This window comes from Dendrobium catenatum, unplaced genomic scaffold (genome assembly GCF_001605985.2).
Source record: "Dendrobium catenatum unplaced genomic scaffold, ASM160598v2 fragScaff_scaffold_1248, whole genome shotgun sequence".
NCBI classification, from domain to species: Eukaryota; Viridiplantae; Streptophyta; class Magnoliopsida; order Asparagales; family Orchidaceae; genus Dendrobium; species Dendrobium catenatum.
In genome coordinates, this window is record NW_021319710.1 from 47,119 (window position 1) to 66,275 (window position 19,157).

General features: G+C 36.7%; 1 protein-coding gene across 2 annotated transcripts in view; it reads left to right on the plus strand.

The window, feature by feature from the left end:
* The first annotated feature begins 9,210 nt into the window (after window positions 1–9,210).
* The window catches only part of LOC110109077, a 32,439-nt gene continuing 22,492 nt past the window's right edge, over window positions 9,211–19,157 (plus strand). The window contains exons 1-2 of one of the 2 annotated variants that reach the window (XM_028699328.1): window positions 9,212–9,367; window positions 9,593–13,185. In XM_028699328.1, coding sequence (XP_028555161.1) covers window positions 9,327–9,367; window positions 9,593–13,185 — 3,634 coding nt within the window. In that variant the 5' untranslated portion in view covers window positions 9,212–9,326. Of the gene's footprint in view, window positions 13,186–19,157 lie in introns of both variants that reach the window. The other variant, XM_020839976.2, reaches the window with a different exon arrangement.

A 19,157-nucleotide genomic window follows, 5' to 3' on the forward strand; every position in this document is an offset into this window, starting at 1 on the left:
ATGCAGACTTCCAATTTTGTGGCTTATTTACTTCTTGGTGAGGTCATGCAAGAGTATTGAGTCACCCAATCCATTGTTCTAAAAAGATCAGGAGGAGACAGGATGTTTTTCACATTCTACCCCGCTGTCCCGATACGGTCAGACTGGTAGTTGGTTTTACTTACCCGATTGAGAGAGCCCGATAGAGTCTCTGGGAGATATTCCTCACCACCTATTTACTCTCGATATCATGTTAAAAACTAAGCAAGCTTCCAATTTCGTGGCTTAGTTACTTTTGCTGAGGTCAGGCAGAAGTACTGAGTCACCCCAATCCACTATTCTAAAAGGATCAGGAGGAGACGGGATCCTTTTCACCTTCTACTAGGCTTTCCGAAACAGTCAGACTGATAGTTTGTTTTACTTACCCGGTTGAGAGAGTCCGACAGAGTCCCTAGGAGGCATTCCTCACCACCTCTTTACTCTAGATGCCCTGTTAAAGACTAGGCATGCTTCTAATTTCATGAGTTATTTACTTCTTGTTGAGGTCCCGCAGAAGTAGTGAGTCACCCTAATTCACTATTCCGAAAGGATCAGGGGGAGACGAGACCTTTTTCACCTTCTATAGTGTCGTTCGAAATGAACATACAGATAGTTGGTTTTACTTACCCAGTTGAGAGAGCCTGATAGAGTCCCTGGGAGGCATTCCTCACCACCCCTTTATTATGGATATCCTATTAAAGACTAGGTAGACTTCTAATTTCGTGACTTCTTTACTTTTGCTGAGGTCAGACATAAGTATTGGGTCACCCCAATTCACTGTTTCGAAAGGATCAGGAGGAGATGAGATCTTTCTAACTTGCTATTTAGATATGGCCAGACAGGTAGTTAATTTTACTTACCTGGTTACGAGAGCCTGACAGAGCACATGGAAGACACTCCTCACCACCTTTCCCTGAGTGTCCTATTATGATCAGGCAGGCACCAGATTTCATAACTTCTTTATTTACTGTTTCGAAATAGTTAGGCAAATACTAGGTCACCCCAATTTGTTGTTTCAAGAGAATCAAGAGGAGATGGGACCCCTTCACCTTCTATTCTACCGTTTCGATATAGTTAGACAAGTAGTCGGTCCACTTTACTACTTTACTTTTGGTTCTCACTTCGGCTCTGCCCTCACTATAGGGTAAGGCTATGGGAGAATTCCTTTACCTTTTCTCCCTCATGGTGAACTTTTGTTCTTTTATTCTTCCCTTGACTCTGCCCTTGCTATAGGATAAGGCTAGGGAGGAACTCCTTCACTTTTTCACCCTTACGGTGATCTCTACCACGGTTCTTTCCTCAGCTCTACCTTGGCTATGGGGTAAGGCTATGAGAGAATTACTTTACTACTTTGCTTGTTCTTTTCTTGGCTCTGCCCTCATTATAGGGTAAGGTCAGGAGAAGACCCATCACTTGTTCACCATTTGGTGACTTCCTACTTATGTACTGCTGCTCTTCACTCTCTTCTAGGCTAAGTCGGTGTTTACTTTTCTGCTGTGTGCTGAGTTTTCCAAGGTTTTACTGTATGTTGTGAATAAAATTATTGTGTTTGTTTACTTTTCCTGCACTCTGAGAATTGATGTGATATGCAATAGATTACCCATAGGTTTGTGCTGATATTTTTATAATAATGATTTTTTCTACAGGTGATCATGCTCATGCAGCATTAAATAAAAAGGGGGGACAAATATCATGATTTATACTAATAATATCTTGTGCAGGTACTTTAGAAATTGCTCAACCCCCTAAGTAAATGAGGGCTAAAAATTATTAAATAATAACTGCTACAGGTGGACTGCTTAGCCCTTATAATTAAGAGCATGGCCAAGGATAGCTGTGATGAGTACTTTTTATTTTTATATAAACTGCTTGGGATTTTTATTAGAATAACCTTGCAAGAGAGTCTAGATTTACTGCTTTTCATTAATGTAAATAATTTGTAATATTGATGAGTGTTGTAAAAATAATATTTGAGTTGGGATATTCTTATCCAACTCGAATTCCAAAAGAAGAAGACATCCTCAAAGGGGAGAGTCTTCTTTCATTTGGAATATCGGGTTTGGATGGCTTTCAGATATTCAAAGAGAAAAGGCAATACCCCCCCTCCCCCCCCCTAAGAGGAGAAATTGTCTCTTCGTTTGGATATTCAAGTCACGACGAATCCAAGGAGTCCAAGTAGGAGAAATCCAAGGAGTCCAATGAGGGGGAATCCAAGAAGACTGGAGAGATGAAGACCCAATATCCCACTCAAAGTCATTTGCGTCATTCCTAAGCTTAGAAATCTGACTTATTGGCAGTGGTGCTTAGCCACTTTACTTTTCTACAGACCCTGATTTATAATTAAGGGTAGTTGGCCTATGGACATTTATTAGTTTATTAGATTATTTTTGATGTGTTTTATTTAAAAATATTTTCCTCAAGGGTTGCCTGATTTTCTGAGTTTATTGGCGATCTGCATGCTATATTTTTCTCTTTAGCCTATATATTGTTAGGCTCTTTAAGGACTAAAATATTTTTTACTCATAACCAATATTTAGAATTTTAAGATTTAAATAACATAGAAACTTAATGAATCTATGGAATTGTCGGAGTCGTCTGGGGTCGCATGCACATTATTGCATTTCTCTTTCTCCTTCTATGAGACACTTTCCCGCTTGCGGGTAGAGTCCGAATAATCTGGCCTGTGAGGATGAGGTGCTGGATCTAGGGAAGTCTAGTCTCCTTCAAAAAATTATTTTATAACAAGCCTATTTTTAAAGTCTTTTGCATACATGATTTGAATCTTCTAAACTAGCATGCATTGCATTAGAAATTAATTAAATTAAAATTTTAATTGCATTAGTTAGGAGCATTTATTCAACATAAGTACAAGGCCAATTAGAAAACTCTCTAGATGTCGGCCTTAACTTCCAAAAACTGATCCACCCATCTATCTTTCATAAATGACTGGACCACATAGTTTTGAATCAATTAGGTAGTTAGATGGCTCCCCAATCCAGGCCGGGGTAAGTCCAGGTTTTGCACTATATTAGTTAGGACACGAGTGTTAGTGTGCATATAATATTAAACCTAATTTAGATTTATGATTCAAGGCTACTACATTCAATCTTGTAGTTGCCTAAATAGTGGATAAGTTCTCCATTCTTCATGGACTATAAATCCTACTTATTTGTGTCATATGGATGACGCTACCTCCATACTTCTCTCATGTATGTGTCGACTGCTTGATCTTCTTTTCTCTAGTTTCCTTTTTAGTACCTTAGTCCATCCAAATGCTGTGGTGAGACATGCATGTTGACTAAGCTAATTTGAACCTCTCTTTCCTTTTGAGTAGGACTTCCTAATCTTAGCCCTTATGCCAATCCCATTTTGGGAAGGATAAAGTATGTCCTTAATCGAGAGTTTTCTCAGGCTCCGGCCTGAGATGTAATTAACGACGTGGGATTACGCCCGTGCAAAACTAAATTCCACATATACTAAACCACATCCAAGCATATGTATTGGGTGGGGGAAACCTATTATTTTGATCAGGTTATGTATATTACTAACCATTAGAGTGTGCTGGCAAGAGCCGCTATCCTCAATGATTAGTCGCATGCAGGATCTAATCTGCCCTTCCATCGGCCCGTTTGCAAGGAGCGTGGAGGCCTGCGATCTTCTTTATCCCTTGGGGTAGGTGCGGTTGTATACTCATCTGCCATCCTGCAGCCGTAGCAGTGTTCTTTTGGAGGTCCACAATGTTCAATCTCAAAATTGAAATCCCATAAATTAAATTATTCCAAAGAAAATTAATTTTTTCAATTTTTTTTTTTTAATCAAGCAATATAATGAAAGAGTTTCTAAATGCAACATACTAGCAATATATTTAGGAGTTTGAGAACAAGTTCAAATGTTATTAAACTCAAATCTAACTCCAAGTTTTCTGTGCATGGTGATGAACAATGTATAAAGGCATTATTTTTATGTTAAACTTTTGTCAAGTATTATTAGTTCCTTATACTCCGCCTTTGTGTTGATATTTTATTTAGCAAATTATTTCAAAAATAGTTGCTTAATTAAATGTGCATTTATCTGCTATTAATTCCTTAATAATTATAAAAAAAACTTGTCATTTTCAAAAACAAAAACAATTTATTTTATATTTATTTTTAAATATAATATATTATTTTTCATATTATTTTTATATAAATATAATGTAACATTAGTTAATTAAACTTACATATTATTAAAAAGTTGCCCCACATTTAAATTACTTCTTACAATTTTTTTATATCTTAGTTACTATATAATATAAAATTAAGTAGCAATTTTTGAAGATATTTAAGTTGGATCAAGATCGCTTGTTTCACTTTGCCAAGGTTATTTGAGTCTCAACCGCTTTTTCCTTTACTCCATCTCCTTGCCGACATAGTGGATCCCTCCCTCTCCAACACCATTTTTCCTCCGCTCCACTCCGCCAACCCTCCTTTGTAAAGCATGCATCATGATTCATCACTGCTCTCTTCGTAAAACCCGCTCCCCTGGACTCGAATCCTAGCCAACAACACTTCAAGGTCCCTATGACAAGGGAAATAAAAACAAGCTAGAATAAGATGATAGGGCTCCAAAAGGAGCAATAATTCTAAATCCTAATGTTTATTCCACCCTTTGTCGTGTGGAATATCAGGGGTTTTAATAGTCTTGATAAAGTTAACGGTGTCAAGAAGCTGGTAAGAGATCATAGGTTAGATATGGTTTGCCTCTCCTTCACAATTTAAACGGTCCATGGTTATGCTCCTGCCATGAGATCTTTATCAATGAAAAAAGTTGTAATAACTTTATCTTGCTAATCCACGTAGGATTTGGGTCAAATGGAATTCTGATAGAATCAATTTTGATCCTATATTCTTTTCCAATCAAATGATTACTGCCAAGCTTACTATTGATTCTCTACAACCTATTATTCTTTCCATTATATATTCCTCTAATTCTCATGATGAGAGAACTAGTTTATGGGATGATATTAGAAGCCTTAATCCCCTTAATGATCAACTGTAGATTGTCACTAGGGATTTCAATTGCTATCGTTTTAGCTCTAAGAAGGCTAGAGGGAATTCGATCTCAAAAGCTAGGTTGGGTCAATTAACTCCATGATTTTTGACACTGCACTCACAGATCTTACTTCCATGGGTATCTTCTTAACCTGGAACAATCAAAGAAGTGATAATCCCATCAGTATTAAGCTTGATAGAGCTCTCATCAATGGGAAATGGATTACTTTCTTTCCCAACTCATCGTACAAAGTTCTGGGTGCCTCTATTTCAGATCACTCCCTCTTATCATTTCTACTGGTGAGCAAAGGAAAAATTTTCATCATTTTATGTTAAAAAATCACCAGACTCGCTACCAGGAGTTTTGTAACGTACTATTTGATGTTTTTGCTCTGTCGGCTGCTGGCAATCCTATCATTTGTTTCTATAATAAGCTTGGGAGACTTAAAATGCTGATTAAGGATTGCAATTGGAATTCTTCTAATACCATCATGCCATTGATTGATTCCCTCACTAAGCAGCAGCTGGATTGCCATATGCCCCTGGACTTGGATCCACTCAATCCAAAGCTTTGCACCAATCTTAGAAACATAAACTCAAATCGAGTGTACTATAATTCCATATGGACATCTTGGGTGAACCAAAGAGCTAAAGTAAAATGGCTCTTGCATGGGGAAGAAGATTTAAAATTTCTTTATTCCAGGATTCACAGGAGAATAGCCGTCAATAATAGTGCTATAGAGAGTGCCCTCTTTGGTTCACCTAAGGATCACACCTCTAAAGTTCAAGATATCATTCAACATTTTAAGGTCTTGCTTAATCAACCTAGCACTGCTACTGCTAATACTAGTAATATTCCTAAAGGCTCATGTCTTCCTTCCCATTTAGCTGAACATCTTATCAAGCCTATCACCTTTGAAGAAGTTAAAAAAAGTTATTTTTTATGGGCACTTAGAGTCCTCTCCTGGACCAGACGGATTCAACTTTGATTTTTTATAAGAAGTGTTGGCACATTATTGGCATAGAGGTTTTCAACGATGTTCAATCATTTTTTTCAAAAAGCTACCTTCCTAAAGGTGTTAAGGCCACTGTACTTGTTCTTGTACCTAAAAATACCCATGATAGTAGCATAGGGTACTTCATACCTATTACAATGTGCAATGTATTTTACAAAATCATTGCTAAAATCCTTGCTAATCGTATGATATTGATTATGCATCTAATCATCCACAATAGCCAAACAACTTTTATTTCTAATCTCCTGGCCACTGATAACCCCATTCTGGTTGGTGAAATAATGAAGATATTCATGAACACTAGTAGAAGAGATTCATTCTGTGCTAAAGTTGTCATTAGGAAGGGATTTAATACTGTTTCAAGAGATTTTCTCATTTCTAGAATGATTCAAAAGGGTTTCCCTAGTGTATTCACTAACTGGGTCGTCTTGCATTTCCAACGTTAATTACTCTATATGCTTAAATGGCTCTTTAGAAGGCTTTTTTTCTTCCTCTTTTGGCTTAAGGTAGGGCTGCCCGTTCAGACCTTATCTTTTTTGCATCATCATGGACAGACTTTCTTGTTTACTAGATGACCAGTCCAACACGAGAGGTTTTAAGGGCATTTCTATGGGCGAGTTTCACACCTCCCACCTTCTGTATGCTGACGATCTAATTGTTTTTGGCAAAGCAAAACAAATTGCAACAATATTAATGATATCTTGGAGAAATTCACTAGCTGCACCGGGCTACATCTAAATAGTCATAAGTGCATGGTAAATTTATCTCAGTACACGTCTAATGTCTTAGGACTTGCGCCAATTCTGAAGGTCACCAATGTTTCTAATAATTTTAACTGTCTTGGCATTCCAATATCAGCTGAGAAATTCAAAATCTCTGATTTTATCCCTCTATTAGAAAAGATAAACAATCTCCTTGCAGGTTAGAAAGCCAATGCACTATCATTAGCTGGCAGAATGCAATATATTAAATATACTATATCTAATACTATGGCCTATTGGGTTAGAGCCACTTTTATTCTTAAAACTACCATTAAAAGTAGTGGTAAATCATGTGACAGATTTCTATACTTGGTTAATACAAATGAAAAACATCTACACTTAATCTCTTGGGTGAATACTTGTAAACATTATAGTAAAGGAGGGCTTGGTATTCCATCCATTTTGGCTATGAGGCTTGCATATAACTGCAATATCATCAGTAGAATGTATAATAAAAAAAATCCTCTTTCGAATTTCCTGCTGGCACGTTATATCTCTCATTGGAAAAACAATGCTTCTCACCCAACTAAATTTTGTAAAGGTGTCTATGAAACTGCAGTTCGGGTAAGAGATAAATTCATTTTCACTCCTCAAAGCTTTAGCAAGGAATCAATTATTTGGGATCATTGGTGTTTGGGTGAAAAGTTGATAAATATATTTCATGGATTGCCTTTACTTAATATATGTAAGGAAAATGACTCTATTGATAATTTGGTTCGCAATGAGAATTGGTGCATTACTGTTTCTATAAGTGAGGAAATCAGATATTTCATTTGCAAAATTCCTCTTGTGTCGGATCATACTAACTTTCTAACTTGGAATGACTACTCAAAGGCTTTGTATAAAGATTATTACATGGAATATTTTGAGTTTGACGACTCAGTTGATTGGTCCCATCTTATTTGGCATAAGAAACACTCACCCAGATTCTCTATACACACATGGATGACACTTTTAGAAAGGCTAAAAACAACGGATGTTTTATCCTGGAAAGGCATTATCATTACAAATCCTATGTGTTATTTCTGCCATAATAACTTTGAGACTATATCCCACTTATTTTTTGAATGTGAATATTCCTACAAAATTCTGATCGAGCTAATTCCTAACATGCAAAATTTTCTTTTAAGACCCAATGTCTCTTAGGCTCTAGAGTTCATTGGAGGCTTACCGGACGAAAATAAAGATAATATGTGCAAACTCTTACTGTTAAATGCTATCATTTATCATCTATGGTGTGAAAGGAATAATCGAATTCTTCGGCAAAGTGTTTTACTACACTGGCTTATGTTATAGCAAAGACTATGAGACTAAAGATCTCTAAATAGAAATAAGGGAACTTTATGTTTTGGCACTAAGTGTGTGCAGACGTTATTGGCTAAAGGAATTCTTTGAGCAGAAATCGTTCTAGAGCTTTGAAAGTTTTATAAGAGGGTTGTTTGGTTGGCTTTTCTGTTGGAAACTGAATTGGATGGTTTATCGCTTTGGATGGTTTTTGCCTAAACGATGATGATAACCTGACTTAGAATCTTCTTGGATGGTCTTCGGGCAACTAGAGTGCATGTATTCTATATATCTTTACTTGACTACCTGAGTTCAGAGCACATCACTGACTACGAAGATAAGATTAGAGAGAGTCGCCTTAGATGGTTTGGTCACATAAAATGGCGGACTTTCGATGACACGGTTAGGAGAGTAGAGGTATTAGATTTGACTTATGTTAAAAAAGGTAGAGACAGACCTAAAAAGACTTGGTTAGAAAATATTATGAATGATCTTTCTTTATTAGATTTAAACAAGAATTTAACCTTTAATAGGACACAATGGAGAAAAAAGATTCCTTTAGCCGACCCACGTAGTGGGATAAAGACTTGATGTTATTGTTGTTGTGCATCAACCCCTCAGATTAAATTACTTTACATTAATCTCACACCTCTGAAATTAAATTATTGTGCATTAAAATCACATTAGACGACTTATTGTACATTAATCTCACACAAGATGACGGAAGAGCACGAAAATTGGGAATCCAACATAAAACATCAACTATTTTGGATGTGCGGACATCGATCCCCATCCGGAAATTAACCAAAATGCTCCACGTCTCCCCTGTGCTCAGTATCACAGCTGACATGACACATTCTAATTGATCTCTGAACAGGCTTTTTACGTCACACAAAAATAATTTCTCACTATTTTGAGATATTAAAAACGCACCATATTATTTAACGAATTTTAAATATGCCGAAAAATGTGCTGCGATTAGAATTTCACCCTGAACTCCTTCGGCTAAAATAACACTGCTCCTTAAAAAACTTCCCCTCCTGGTCTTCCCAAAAACATGAAAATTAAAAAAAAAACATTTTATTTATATCATGACGTCTATCCCATCGACTATAACTTCCCCAACAAGCAAATACGATTGACCTAAAAGAGCGCAGGAGCGAATTCTGTAAAAGGAACTTGTGGCGTCCACCTTTGTCTTCGCCTAGGTTTCTTCAATGGATCCTCTCAGTTCACCGCGGCTCGGCCGACGGGCCAGGTACCCTCTTCCTCCGCATTTTCCCGATTCCAACTATTGTCCCCAACGTCATCCACCCTTCTCCTCTTTTGCAACTCATCCGGCGGTGCCAACCCCCCCGGCGATTTCTCGGAACCACTATTATGAATCGCGGCTTGTCCATCATCCCGGTGATCTTTCTTGCTTTCCTTCCCCGCACCGTTCAAATCCCCCTCGATTTGATGATCGTCATCCTCCTTTCCCTAGGGTTTCTGATCGTGCCATCCATCGTGTCCCACCTGATGGCAAGCACATACTGCCCGAGCTTTGGGATCGAGGCCGAGGTGGCTCTGTCGATAAACCTGGGATGTTTGATGAGGGTCCTGATCGGATCAAGCCATATGACAGTTACTTTAAATTTGGAGATCCCGATCGAGACCGAGATGCCAGGAGAAGGCTGGAGTCCGAGCAAGATCGGTTCTTGGGGGATGATTCTGAATGGAAGAACCAGCGGCAGCTTCGGTTCTGGGATGAACGAGAAAGCCGTTACCGTGAACCGTTTCCCGAGCAACTGCCGCCAGAAGCTGTACCTTTGGCAGCAGCACCTCCGCCATTCCACTCTCCTAGAGGACTGGGTAGTTCTGGCTCGGTTAAAAATAGCGGTCGAAAGGATTCCTTTGTTTTTGTGCATCGGCATCGACCTAGTTCTCCACCTTCCTCTGGCCGTTCCTTTCCGAATACAAAAGTAGTTAAGAGCACTGGGGATATGGCAGCGTACTCCCAAGTTATTGGAAATGGACCTGATTTTAAACCAGTACAATCTATCTACAAGAAAAGGAACAGTTCCAGAGTTTTGGCTCCAGATCGTGGTTTTGGAGGGAGAAAGTACGTGGGGCATAATGCAATTAAGAAATCGGATCCAATTAATATTGCCAACGAAGATGGGTTTTGGAATGGTAATCATATGGTAAGAAAAGCATCTAGCATCTCAACTAATTATAGTGAGCATGGATTTGAAGAAGATTGCTACACAGGATACAATGGTAAGATGAAGATGACCAGTAATAGGGGTGCTAAATATAATGCACATTCCGCGAAGAGGCCTTTGCAGAAGCCTAGTGCATTTGCTAGGATACAAAGTGGGTTATCTGTGTGGGAGAGGTTAGAGGAGAAACCATTGATATTGCCCACTCCTTGTTCTGCTCCAAGTTCCCTTGCTTCTCCTCCTGGAATATCAAATGAGACTGAGGCCAAAGCTAACATCCTTGACCTCTCATTCAAATCAAATACTCTGTTATCAAAGTTTCTTAAATCCTTTGGTGCTGAGCCAAGCTCCATTGAAAAAGATCTTTTTGTAGAAAAGCCTAATACTAATAGAGTTACAGAGAAGAATGATATGACACAGAAAAGGGAAAAAGTGATAATTCCTATTAATTCAGGTTTATCAGGCTCTAGTGGAAACCAAAATAGAGTCATGAAGAAGAAAAAGAAGAAGAATATGATACACATAAGGGAAAAGGTGGTAATTCCTATCGTTTCAACCTCACCTGGCTCTATTGCAAAGCAAGGAGTTAGGAAATATTTTTCAAGCAGTCTTAGAAATATCTCAGAGCTCTCAGAAGCTAACAAAGCAGAATTATCTTCTCGTATGCCTGGGACCAAATCTATGCCCAGTGCTTGGACAAAGAAGGTCAAGAAAATGGTAATGGCTAAGAAGAGTGGAGCCAAAGAAGCAGCTAAGATGTCTAGTCAAGTGGATGGTTGCGTTAGTGAGATTCCGAGGATGGAGGATGGTATAGAGACTCCCAAGTGTGACGGTGTTATCAATTGTGCAAAGGAAATAAGTAATTGCAACCTTATTAGTGATACAAAAACTGTGCCTAGTGATAATAGCCATTTGCAGATTTATGAAAAATTACAGATGATGCAAGCGACTCCAACTAATAATGTTAGTGCAAAAATTACTACCAAAGATGTTAATCAAGTACAAGATATTGTCATTGAGATCCTTGATGATAGTGGTGAAGAATCATTGGAGCTAGGGAAGAATTTGGATAGGGAATGCAGTTCTTTGAATTTTGATGCGAATGTTTGTTTGCCACCTTCTGGGTACATCATAGATAATATTGATGCACAGAATTCCTTTATAAACAAGGATGAAAATGGTGCTGCAAACTCAGTTAAACTAATTAAACCAAAATTGGAGGATGTGACAAACTCTCCTCTTCCAAAAATTGGGCAATTCATCTTATCTCCTGATAATTATGCATCACCTGAATTGCTAGGTGCTGGAGAAGTCCTTGTCCCAGCTGGTTCCAGAACTGCTTACAGTGACACTTCTTGTGGCATTAGGACTGAAATAGATATTGAGAGTGAAGTAAAGCATCAGGAAGAAATGTTATTTACTACAGCTACCGAGCCACTTGAAGTTCCTGGAAATTATGCCTGTTCACAGCCATATATTCAGGATCTCCTAGCTCCTTCATTTTCAGAGATCAGTAATTCAGTTCCAGAGCTGAAATTTCAGAGTGAGGGAACTATTAAAGAAAATAATATGCAGCCCCAAGCTGTCTCTAATATGTCCTTTAATGACAGCTTGGATGCTCTTACGATTGATTTCTGCAACAAAAGTATAGGACAAGCTTTACTTTTGGGACCCATGAAAATGGACTCTCCTGCCTCACATTCTGAAAATTTATCGCTTTATCACCTAGAGCCATCTGCGAGTATGAATTTCAATAACAGTGCATATAATGGCAATATAAATGAAGAACACGGAGGTAGGGGTGTGGGTTTTGTAAGTTCTATGGTATCCAGTGCTTCTGATTCTGGCCATGAATCAGGTAAAACCATTAAGAACAGTCAGTTAATGTCTGGGAAGGCACAACCCTTACCAAACCTTGAAAAAAAACAAGTAATTCCAAGTCCAAAATTAAAGGATAAAGATCTCTCATGTAAAAAAACTTTACCTCATGCTGATGTTTCGAGATTTCTCTCAAATAGGCTGAATTGTTCTGTTTCACTCAAAGATACTGCTCGTGCTAGTCAAACTGGGAGGCATAGGACATGGCTTCGTGCTAATTCTCCTTTAAATTCAGAGAAAAATCTAAAACTAGGAGGAATTTTAAGTAAGCAAGTGCCTAAAAAGATAGGAAAGATTCAGAATTCTTCATATTTTCGTAAAGGTAATAGTCTTATACGGAAACTAGCTGCTGAGCCGCCTCCTGCCCTCCTTTCTACTGTTGGTACCTCAAATAGAAAATTTAAATCCATCACAGAGAGTAGTGCGAGGGAAATTAGTAGTGAATGCCCGGATAATGCAACACCTTATACTCTATTTGAAAGACCAAAAACGCCTCCTTTACCTCCCGTTTCCAAGTCTGGTTTCACCATGAATTCTCGTAATGATTTTCCTCAACTTCTAACAACGGACAGAAGCCCTGAACCTGACACAGATCAGGGAAATCAACATGATGGTCAATCTACCGGCTTACTTGCTGGTAATTTGGAGAGCCAGGATGCTACAAGTTGTAAAACAGCTGAGATTGTCAATGCAAAGAGAGTAACATATGTCAAACGCAAAATGAACCAGTTGGTTGCTGCACAAGAGCTTGAACTTGGTGATTCCTCTAGGTTTCTTATGGAGGGATGTCAGTTGCCTGCTCATCATCCTATGGAGAGGTCAAAGATACTGCCCATTTCATCATCATATCTGTACTACAGAAGTAAAAGGAATCAGCTTATTCGGAATGCAACCTCGTCTGATAGCAACCTAACTGGAATCTCAGCTGGTAATACAAATTTAGTTGATTCCCTTAAAGAAGGAAACACGCTTCCTTACAAGAAGAGGCTCGATGATGGTTTGTATTTCTTTCGATGTATCTTTATTATATAAAACAATATGGTGTATTCTAATCTTGATTTTACTAACACTTATCGATTTGATTGTCTGCAATTATATGCATGAAGGAAAGTTTTCTTAGATTTTAATCAAGACTTCAGCTGAAAGCAATAGATCTGAATCAAGATTTCAGCTGAAAGTTATCAAACATTAAAAAAAGAAAAACTTTCTAAAACTATGCTTATTTAGAAATAGAACTTACATAATTTTTATTGCATCAGATGTGTATGCCTCTTTTTGGGTTCCTTCTACTTGTATATGGCTAATTTTGGGTTTAGCAATCACCTAGAGTTTCTCGCAGCAATTGGTGCTTCCAAATGTCCGTGTTTTGTAGGGAAAAAAGAACTAGAAAAAAGCATGGGTTCTGGCTTGCTTTATGGTAGCAAGTTTTAGGGCAGGTGTTGGATAAAGAGATATTTGCACTTCTTTTAAAATCCTTTCTATATAAAGTTGTTTTGCTATCCAATTCTTCTCGTCTTCCCTTAACTTCAGCATTTTTCTTTCTTCAATTTCAGCTTTTCCAGTTTGAATGTTTCCATTTCATAGCATTTAGGTTGATAGGTACCAGCTTCTATGCTTGATCCTTATGGCCATACTCTTAAAATAGGTTCATTGCTGTTATTTTTATCAGAATCGCCAAAATTTTGTTTTTCTGCTTATATTTTCCTATCATAAACCTTTGAATCAAGGAAATACTCAACTTTATTGGTTTGCTGGTGTGCTTGTAAAGAACGTGATAAACTAAAACTTTAAAGCTTAATAGCCTTTAAAAGTAATTTTTTATTTTGTGGGGTGTTAAGATAGGTTAATAGGTTGAGTTTCGGTCCTATTTGAAATTGACATAAACCTTGTGCAGTCAACCCGAGCCTGGCGCATTTAATAAACCATTATAAAAGCTTGATCCGAATTAGACTCACCAGCAACCAGAATGACTCGAACATGATCCGATAACCCATTTTGATTATTATTTTTTAGTACTTATCAACTATAAAGTTTAAGTTAATTGATAAAAAATAAGATCATACCAACAAGTAAAACAATTTACAGAAAAAATTAAACGGGTCATTTCGTGTCAAAATTGGATTCGTTTGTCAACCTGAACTTGACCCGTTTGATAAACAGGTTGGAATTTCAAACCCGAACATGATTTGTTTAATAACCAAGTTAACCTGAACCCAAACTTTTTTTTTTAAAGTTGGGTTCGGATAGGGTTGGTAGGTTGGTTCATTTATTGACACCTCTAAGAAAGGTGGAGATGATATTCGTATGGTTTCTTATGTCTTACCCAATCATTTTTGCATCCCAAGTCTGTTGACTTCATGAATGTTTGTTTCTTTGTTAGCTGAAGAGTTCTGGCTCTTCTGATGTGAATTTATTAATAATGGCATATATGAAGTTCACAGAGCATTGCGATTTCTGCATGAGGATTGCACATGTAGAGGAAGATTGGGTGTGTATTTTGCTATGTATTATTGTGAACAGAACAGAACCAAACACTTTCCTCTAGTGTGTTTGGCTCACTTAGTGATTTTTTGTTTATTAGAGTGATGGTGGCACAATACAATTAAGTCTCTAAACCTTTTCCTGCAGATATGTTTGATTTGGTGATAAGATGGTAATTAGTTTCATCTTTGTGTTAGTATTCATGGAGATACCATAATTTTTGGCATTGATGGTGCCTTTTCCTGTTATTTTCACACAAGCTCAGCTGGTGGCAAGGATAATATGCAAATTTAGTTAATTACTGTGTTGTTCTAAACAAATGTAATAAATTTATGGCATTAACAATGAAGAGTGTGCTTGGACGACATATAGCCAATGATTTATTATGTACTTACAGAGTAGCCACAATTGAATTGAGGTCCTTTTGTTCTCCTGTTAGCTTCTTCGCTTCGATTACTGGCAGACTTTTGCTGTTAAGAGGTAGCTAGTGTAGAATTTTTTTATTAGTCTTATTTGCTCACGGATCTGTACATCTACTTATGCATTGAGATGCATGAATATCTTTCGATTTATATGCATGGATGTTTGTCATAGACATTTGTTCACGATGCTTGCTTACCGGCATATATAGACATATATAGTTCTGTGCCACGCATTCTTATGGTCATAGGTAAAGCTCCATATATGCATCCGACCATGCATCATTACTCAACTTGTGAATATTTTAACTACCGTTTAATTGGCTTATCTGGATTGTTGATTATTATTCTTAAATTCAGAATTATTTACCCAATTTTGAATGTTAAGTGAGATACTCTAATTGATTTTTTTTGTACTTATACTGAATCACGGGAGTACTGATGTGTTGAATTGATCAAATTAACATTGTCTATGGTGAAGTTTTCTGGGCAAGTTTTTCTCGTGCTTACCCATGCTAGCTTATTTCTTTAAATCTAAATTTTTGTTTACATGGATCCGATTGAAGAAATATAAAAATGCTTTTGAACTCCTACATGATGACCCTAACTACATACGTTCATATTTTATCCCTTTTTCTTTTCATGCAAATTCAAATAATTGTGATTCTTAGGTTTTCATGCACCTTTATTGACGTGCCATGCAATCTGATTTTTCCATCAATTTACCACAACAAATGTACCAAAGCTCCATTATCTTTTTGATATATTTGCTTCCACAGATTGTGCTTTGACATTTTCCATGAACTGTGTGGTATTCGCTTCACTTCGGTCATTGAATTGCTTATATGAGATCCATTGACTAAATCACTTATTGATGTGATTCTTCAATTAGCAAATTTGGACCATATAAAATTTTGGAAGTAGTCTTTGGCCGAATCCACTTTCATGAGCAAACTTCTGAATTCATTCATCAGTAGCATCTCTCTGATATGGGGATGCATCTTAAAATTTAAACGTGAAATATTGAACTGAAACTGAATAGGTGTTAATATATCCTTTTCTGAGCTTGAACTTCTGGATGAAGTTTTAGCTTAATGACCAAGCTTGGTAAATCCGCAATGGCACTCTTTACAGGACATGGTAGTTAAGCATACTTTGGGTTTATTGATCGATATTTCCTCGCTTTGGTTCAACACAATTCATTCAACCATAAGTGTGAGTTTGGTGGTGATTAATGTTCTTTTGTTTTGGGCTATGATGTATGGACACGGCGACACGGACACGACACGGACACGGACACGGACACGGGACACGGCTTTTTTTTTAAAATATAGGACACGGGAGTGTCGGACGAGTATCGTGTCGGACACGGTGTCGGACACTGCACGCCTCTTTGAGGAGAAGTGTCGGTGCATCATAGGTTTTGGGTGAAGTCCTAACTGACATGATGGGACGAGCAAGGTTTAAAATTGTGTAAGTAGGTATTGTGGTGTTTGTCATCCGTGAGGTAAGACATAAGTCTCAAGGCATTTTGAGGCATAAGCTTTAATATTCAAAAATTGCGTAAAGTAAAAATGAAGGTTAAAAGTGATTTCTTGTATGATAGCCAAATAATATATTAATATTTTATTGAACTATGGAATAACAATTTGACATATATATGAAATGAAAAATTGTACGAGATGTAAAGTGACAAGTGATAAGTTGCGTGAGATAGAAATGCTAACATCACAATACATAATAACATAAAATATAAGAATGACTTAAATGTATCATATAACATTAAGTTCAATTCCAAATTCCTTCTTTTTTTCATACTTATTCATATATAATTTCTAAAGAAAATAATATTAGTATAACAATAACTAAAAACTCAAAAGTCATTTGCATTCTCAGTACTAAGGTGGTCTTCGTTTGAGTCATAATAATGATTTGCTTTCTCTCATACCTCTTCACTTGTACAGTCCAATGTCTCCCAATCTATTTATTCTTCATCAATTTGGATTATTTTTCTCTTCCATAAATATTTGTTATCAATATAAAGATGAAAAATAATACTCCAAATTAAAGAAACTTAAAAAAATTAAAATTATTCTTTATATATATTTTCTTTTTAATTATTTTTGTTGATTACTTGTGATTGATGCATATGTTTTGCTTCTATTATCATAAAAAGTCAATGTTCAAATCTTCTTGTAATTCAGATGGTGATACTGCCAATTCATCATGCATAAACACTAATCATCGATGTCATAACCTCACAAAGGAAAGGATTATCATCATCCTTCAACCTTATTTTTAAGTATCTGTCCTTTAGTCTCTTATTGTACATGATGTACACCCAAGAATTCATCCTGAGGGTTGAAAAACTATTTCTCCTATTCTTATGCACTTAATTATATCTGCTCCAGTTGCGTTCACATTTAGATAAAAAATACTTTAGTCCTAAAACCTTAGTAGTGAAAAGTTGTAGTTGTGAGTGTTATTATCAAATTATATCCACCACTCAACCGAGGTATAAAAAATGAGTATAATAAGTAGAACTATAATATGAATCATTTTGTTATATAATTTTTTTTCCAGCAAAAAAAAAAAAAAACAAACTCAAATTACCTTGACATCTCTTTGAATTTATGTCTTCTGCCTTCTACAATCTAATGAACATCTCCTTATTCTTAATGTCCCAAATTTTCTTATAGTTGCCCTCCTTTCCTCCTAAGAGTTGGGCAATTAGGTCGTTCACTTCTTACATATCATTACATATGAAACCATTACAAGCTTCTTCTTAGCATCCATTATTTTCAAAAGATATATTAGTGGCCTAGTGGTTGTAATAGCATGAACCACACTCTACCATGATATGTGATTTAAAACAAACTTTCTAATTTCTTTTTCCTTAGATTTTCTTGTTCAAGCACAATTCAACCGAAATGTTGAAGTGAACATAGTCTCCAAAGGCTGTCTTGCCTCTAACATGCTTTATAAAATCAAATAGTCAATGAAAATTCTTGTTGTTGCATGCCTCAATATTTTATTTTTTGAAAATTTTTTAATAAGTGTCAAAACTTAAAAATAATTATATATAAATTTGCTTATATTTTTTATTTTGGTCAGTGCATTCTTATGTTTTGGTAGTTCCCCAAGTTTTGCAAGGACCAAATCTATGCAATATGTATCACAGGGAGTTCACTATAAGTATTTATTCTTTACCATAAATTTTACACTTATAGACCTATAAGTACTAACAAGCCTTGAGCTCTAAATCGAGCTTAAACTTGAGCTCGTTTATTAAACGTGCTCGAGCTCGAGTTTGAGCTTGACAAGGCTCAACTCTTGAGCTTGCGAGCTGACTCGCAATAGTTGTTAGGAATTTGTTTTGATAAAAAATTAAATTTTTCATTGTTTACCGGGAAAAAAGCTACAATAAGTTACAACTTTCAAATAGAGGAGTAAATAAAGGTGCAATATGTTGCATTTTTTTAATATATAAAGGTGTTGCATGTTGTAACTTATATATATATATATATAAACTATAACAATATTACCAAGGAAGAAAAAATTATAGCTTTTATTTATTATTCTAAGAAACTTTTGTTCAAGGCATCTTCTCCTGAGAAAAAATTGCAACAATTACAAGTCATTCTTCTTCTCAAGTGGTGAACATCACCTCGTCCTACATTTTTGCAACAACCTCGCAAGCTGGATTGTGAGCCTGTCTTTATTGACTCAAGTCGAGCTTGAGCACACACTTTGAGCTCGACTCGAGCTCACGATTTGGCTAATGAGTCGAGCTCGAGTTAGGCACGACTCGAGCTCGATTTGACTCATTTACACCCCCTAATTTCAAGCCTCGGTCATAGGCTCCAATGGAATAAATAATGTTATAGTAAATAGGGGAGGTTGCAACATTAAAAGCGATAGCAATCTCATAAAAAATCTCCTTATATCAATCCATTCTTGTGTTTGTGCCTCTCTAGCAGTCTTTAGGGACAACCTCTGTGATGCAGAAGACCTATCACCATATCTATCCTCCGTCGGATTTGTCATGTGGAGGATTTGTCATGCAGTG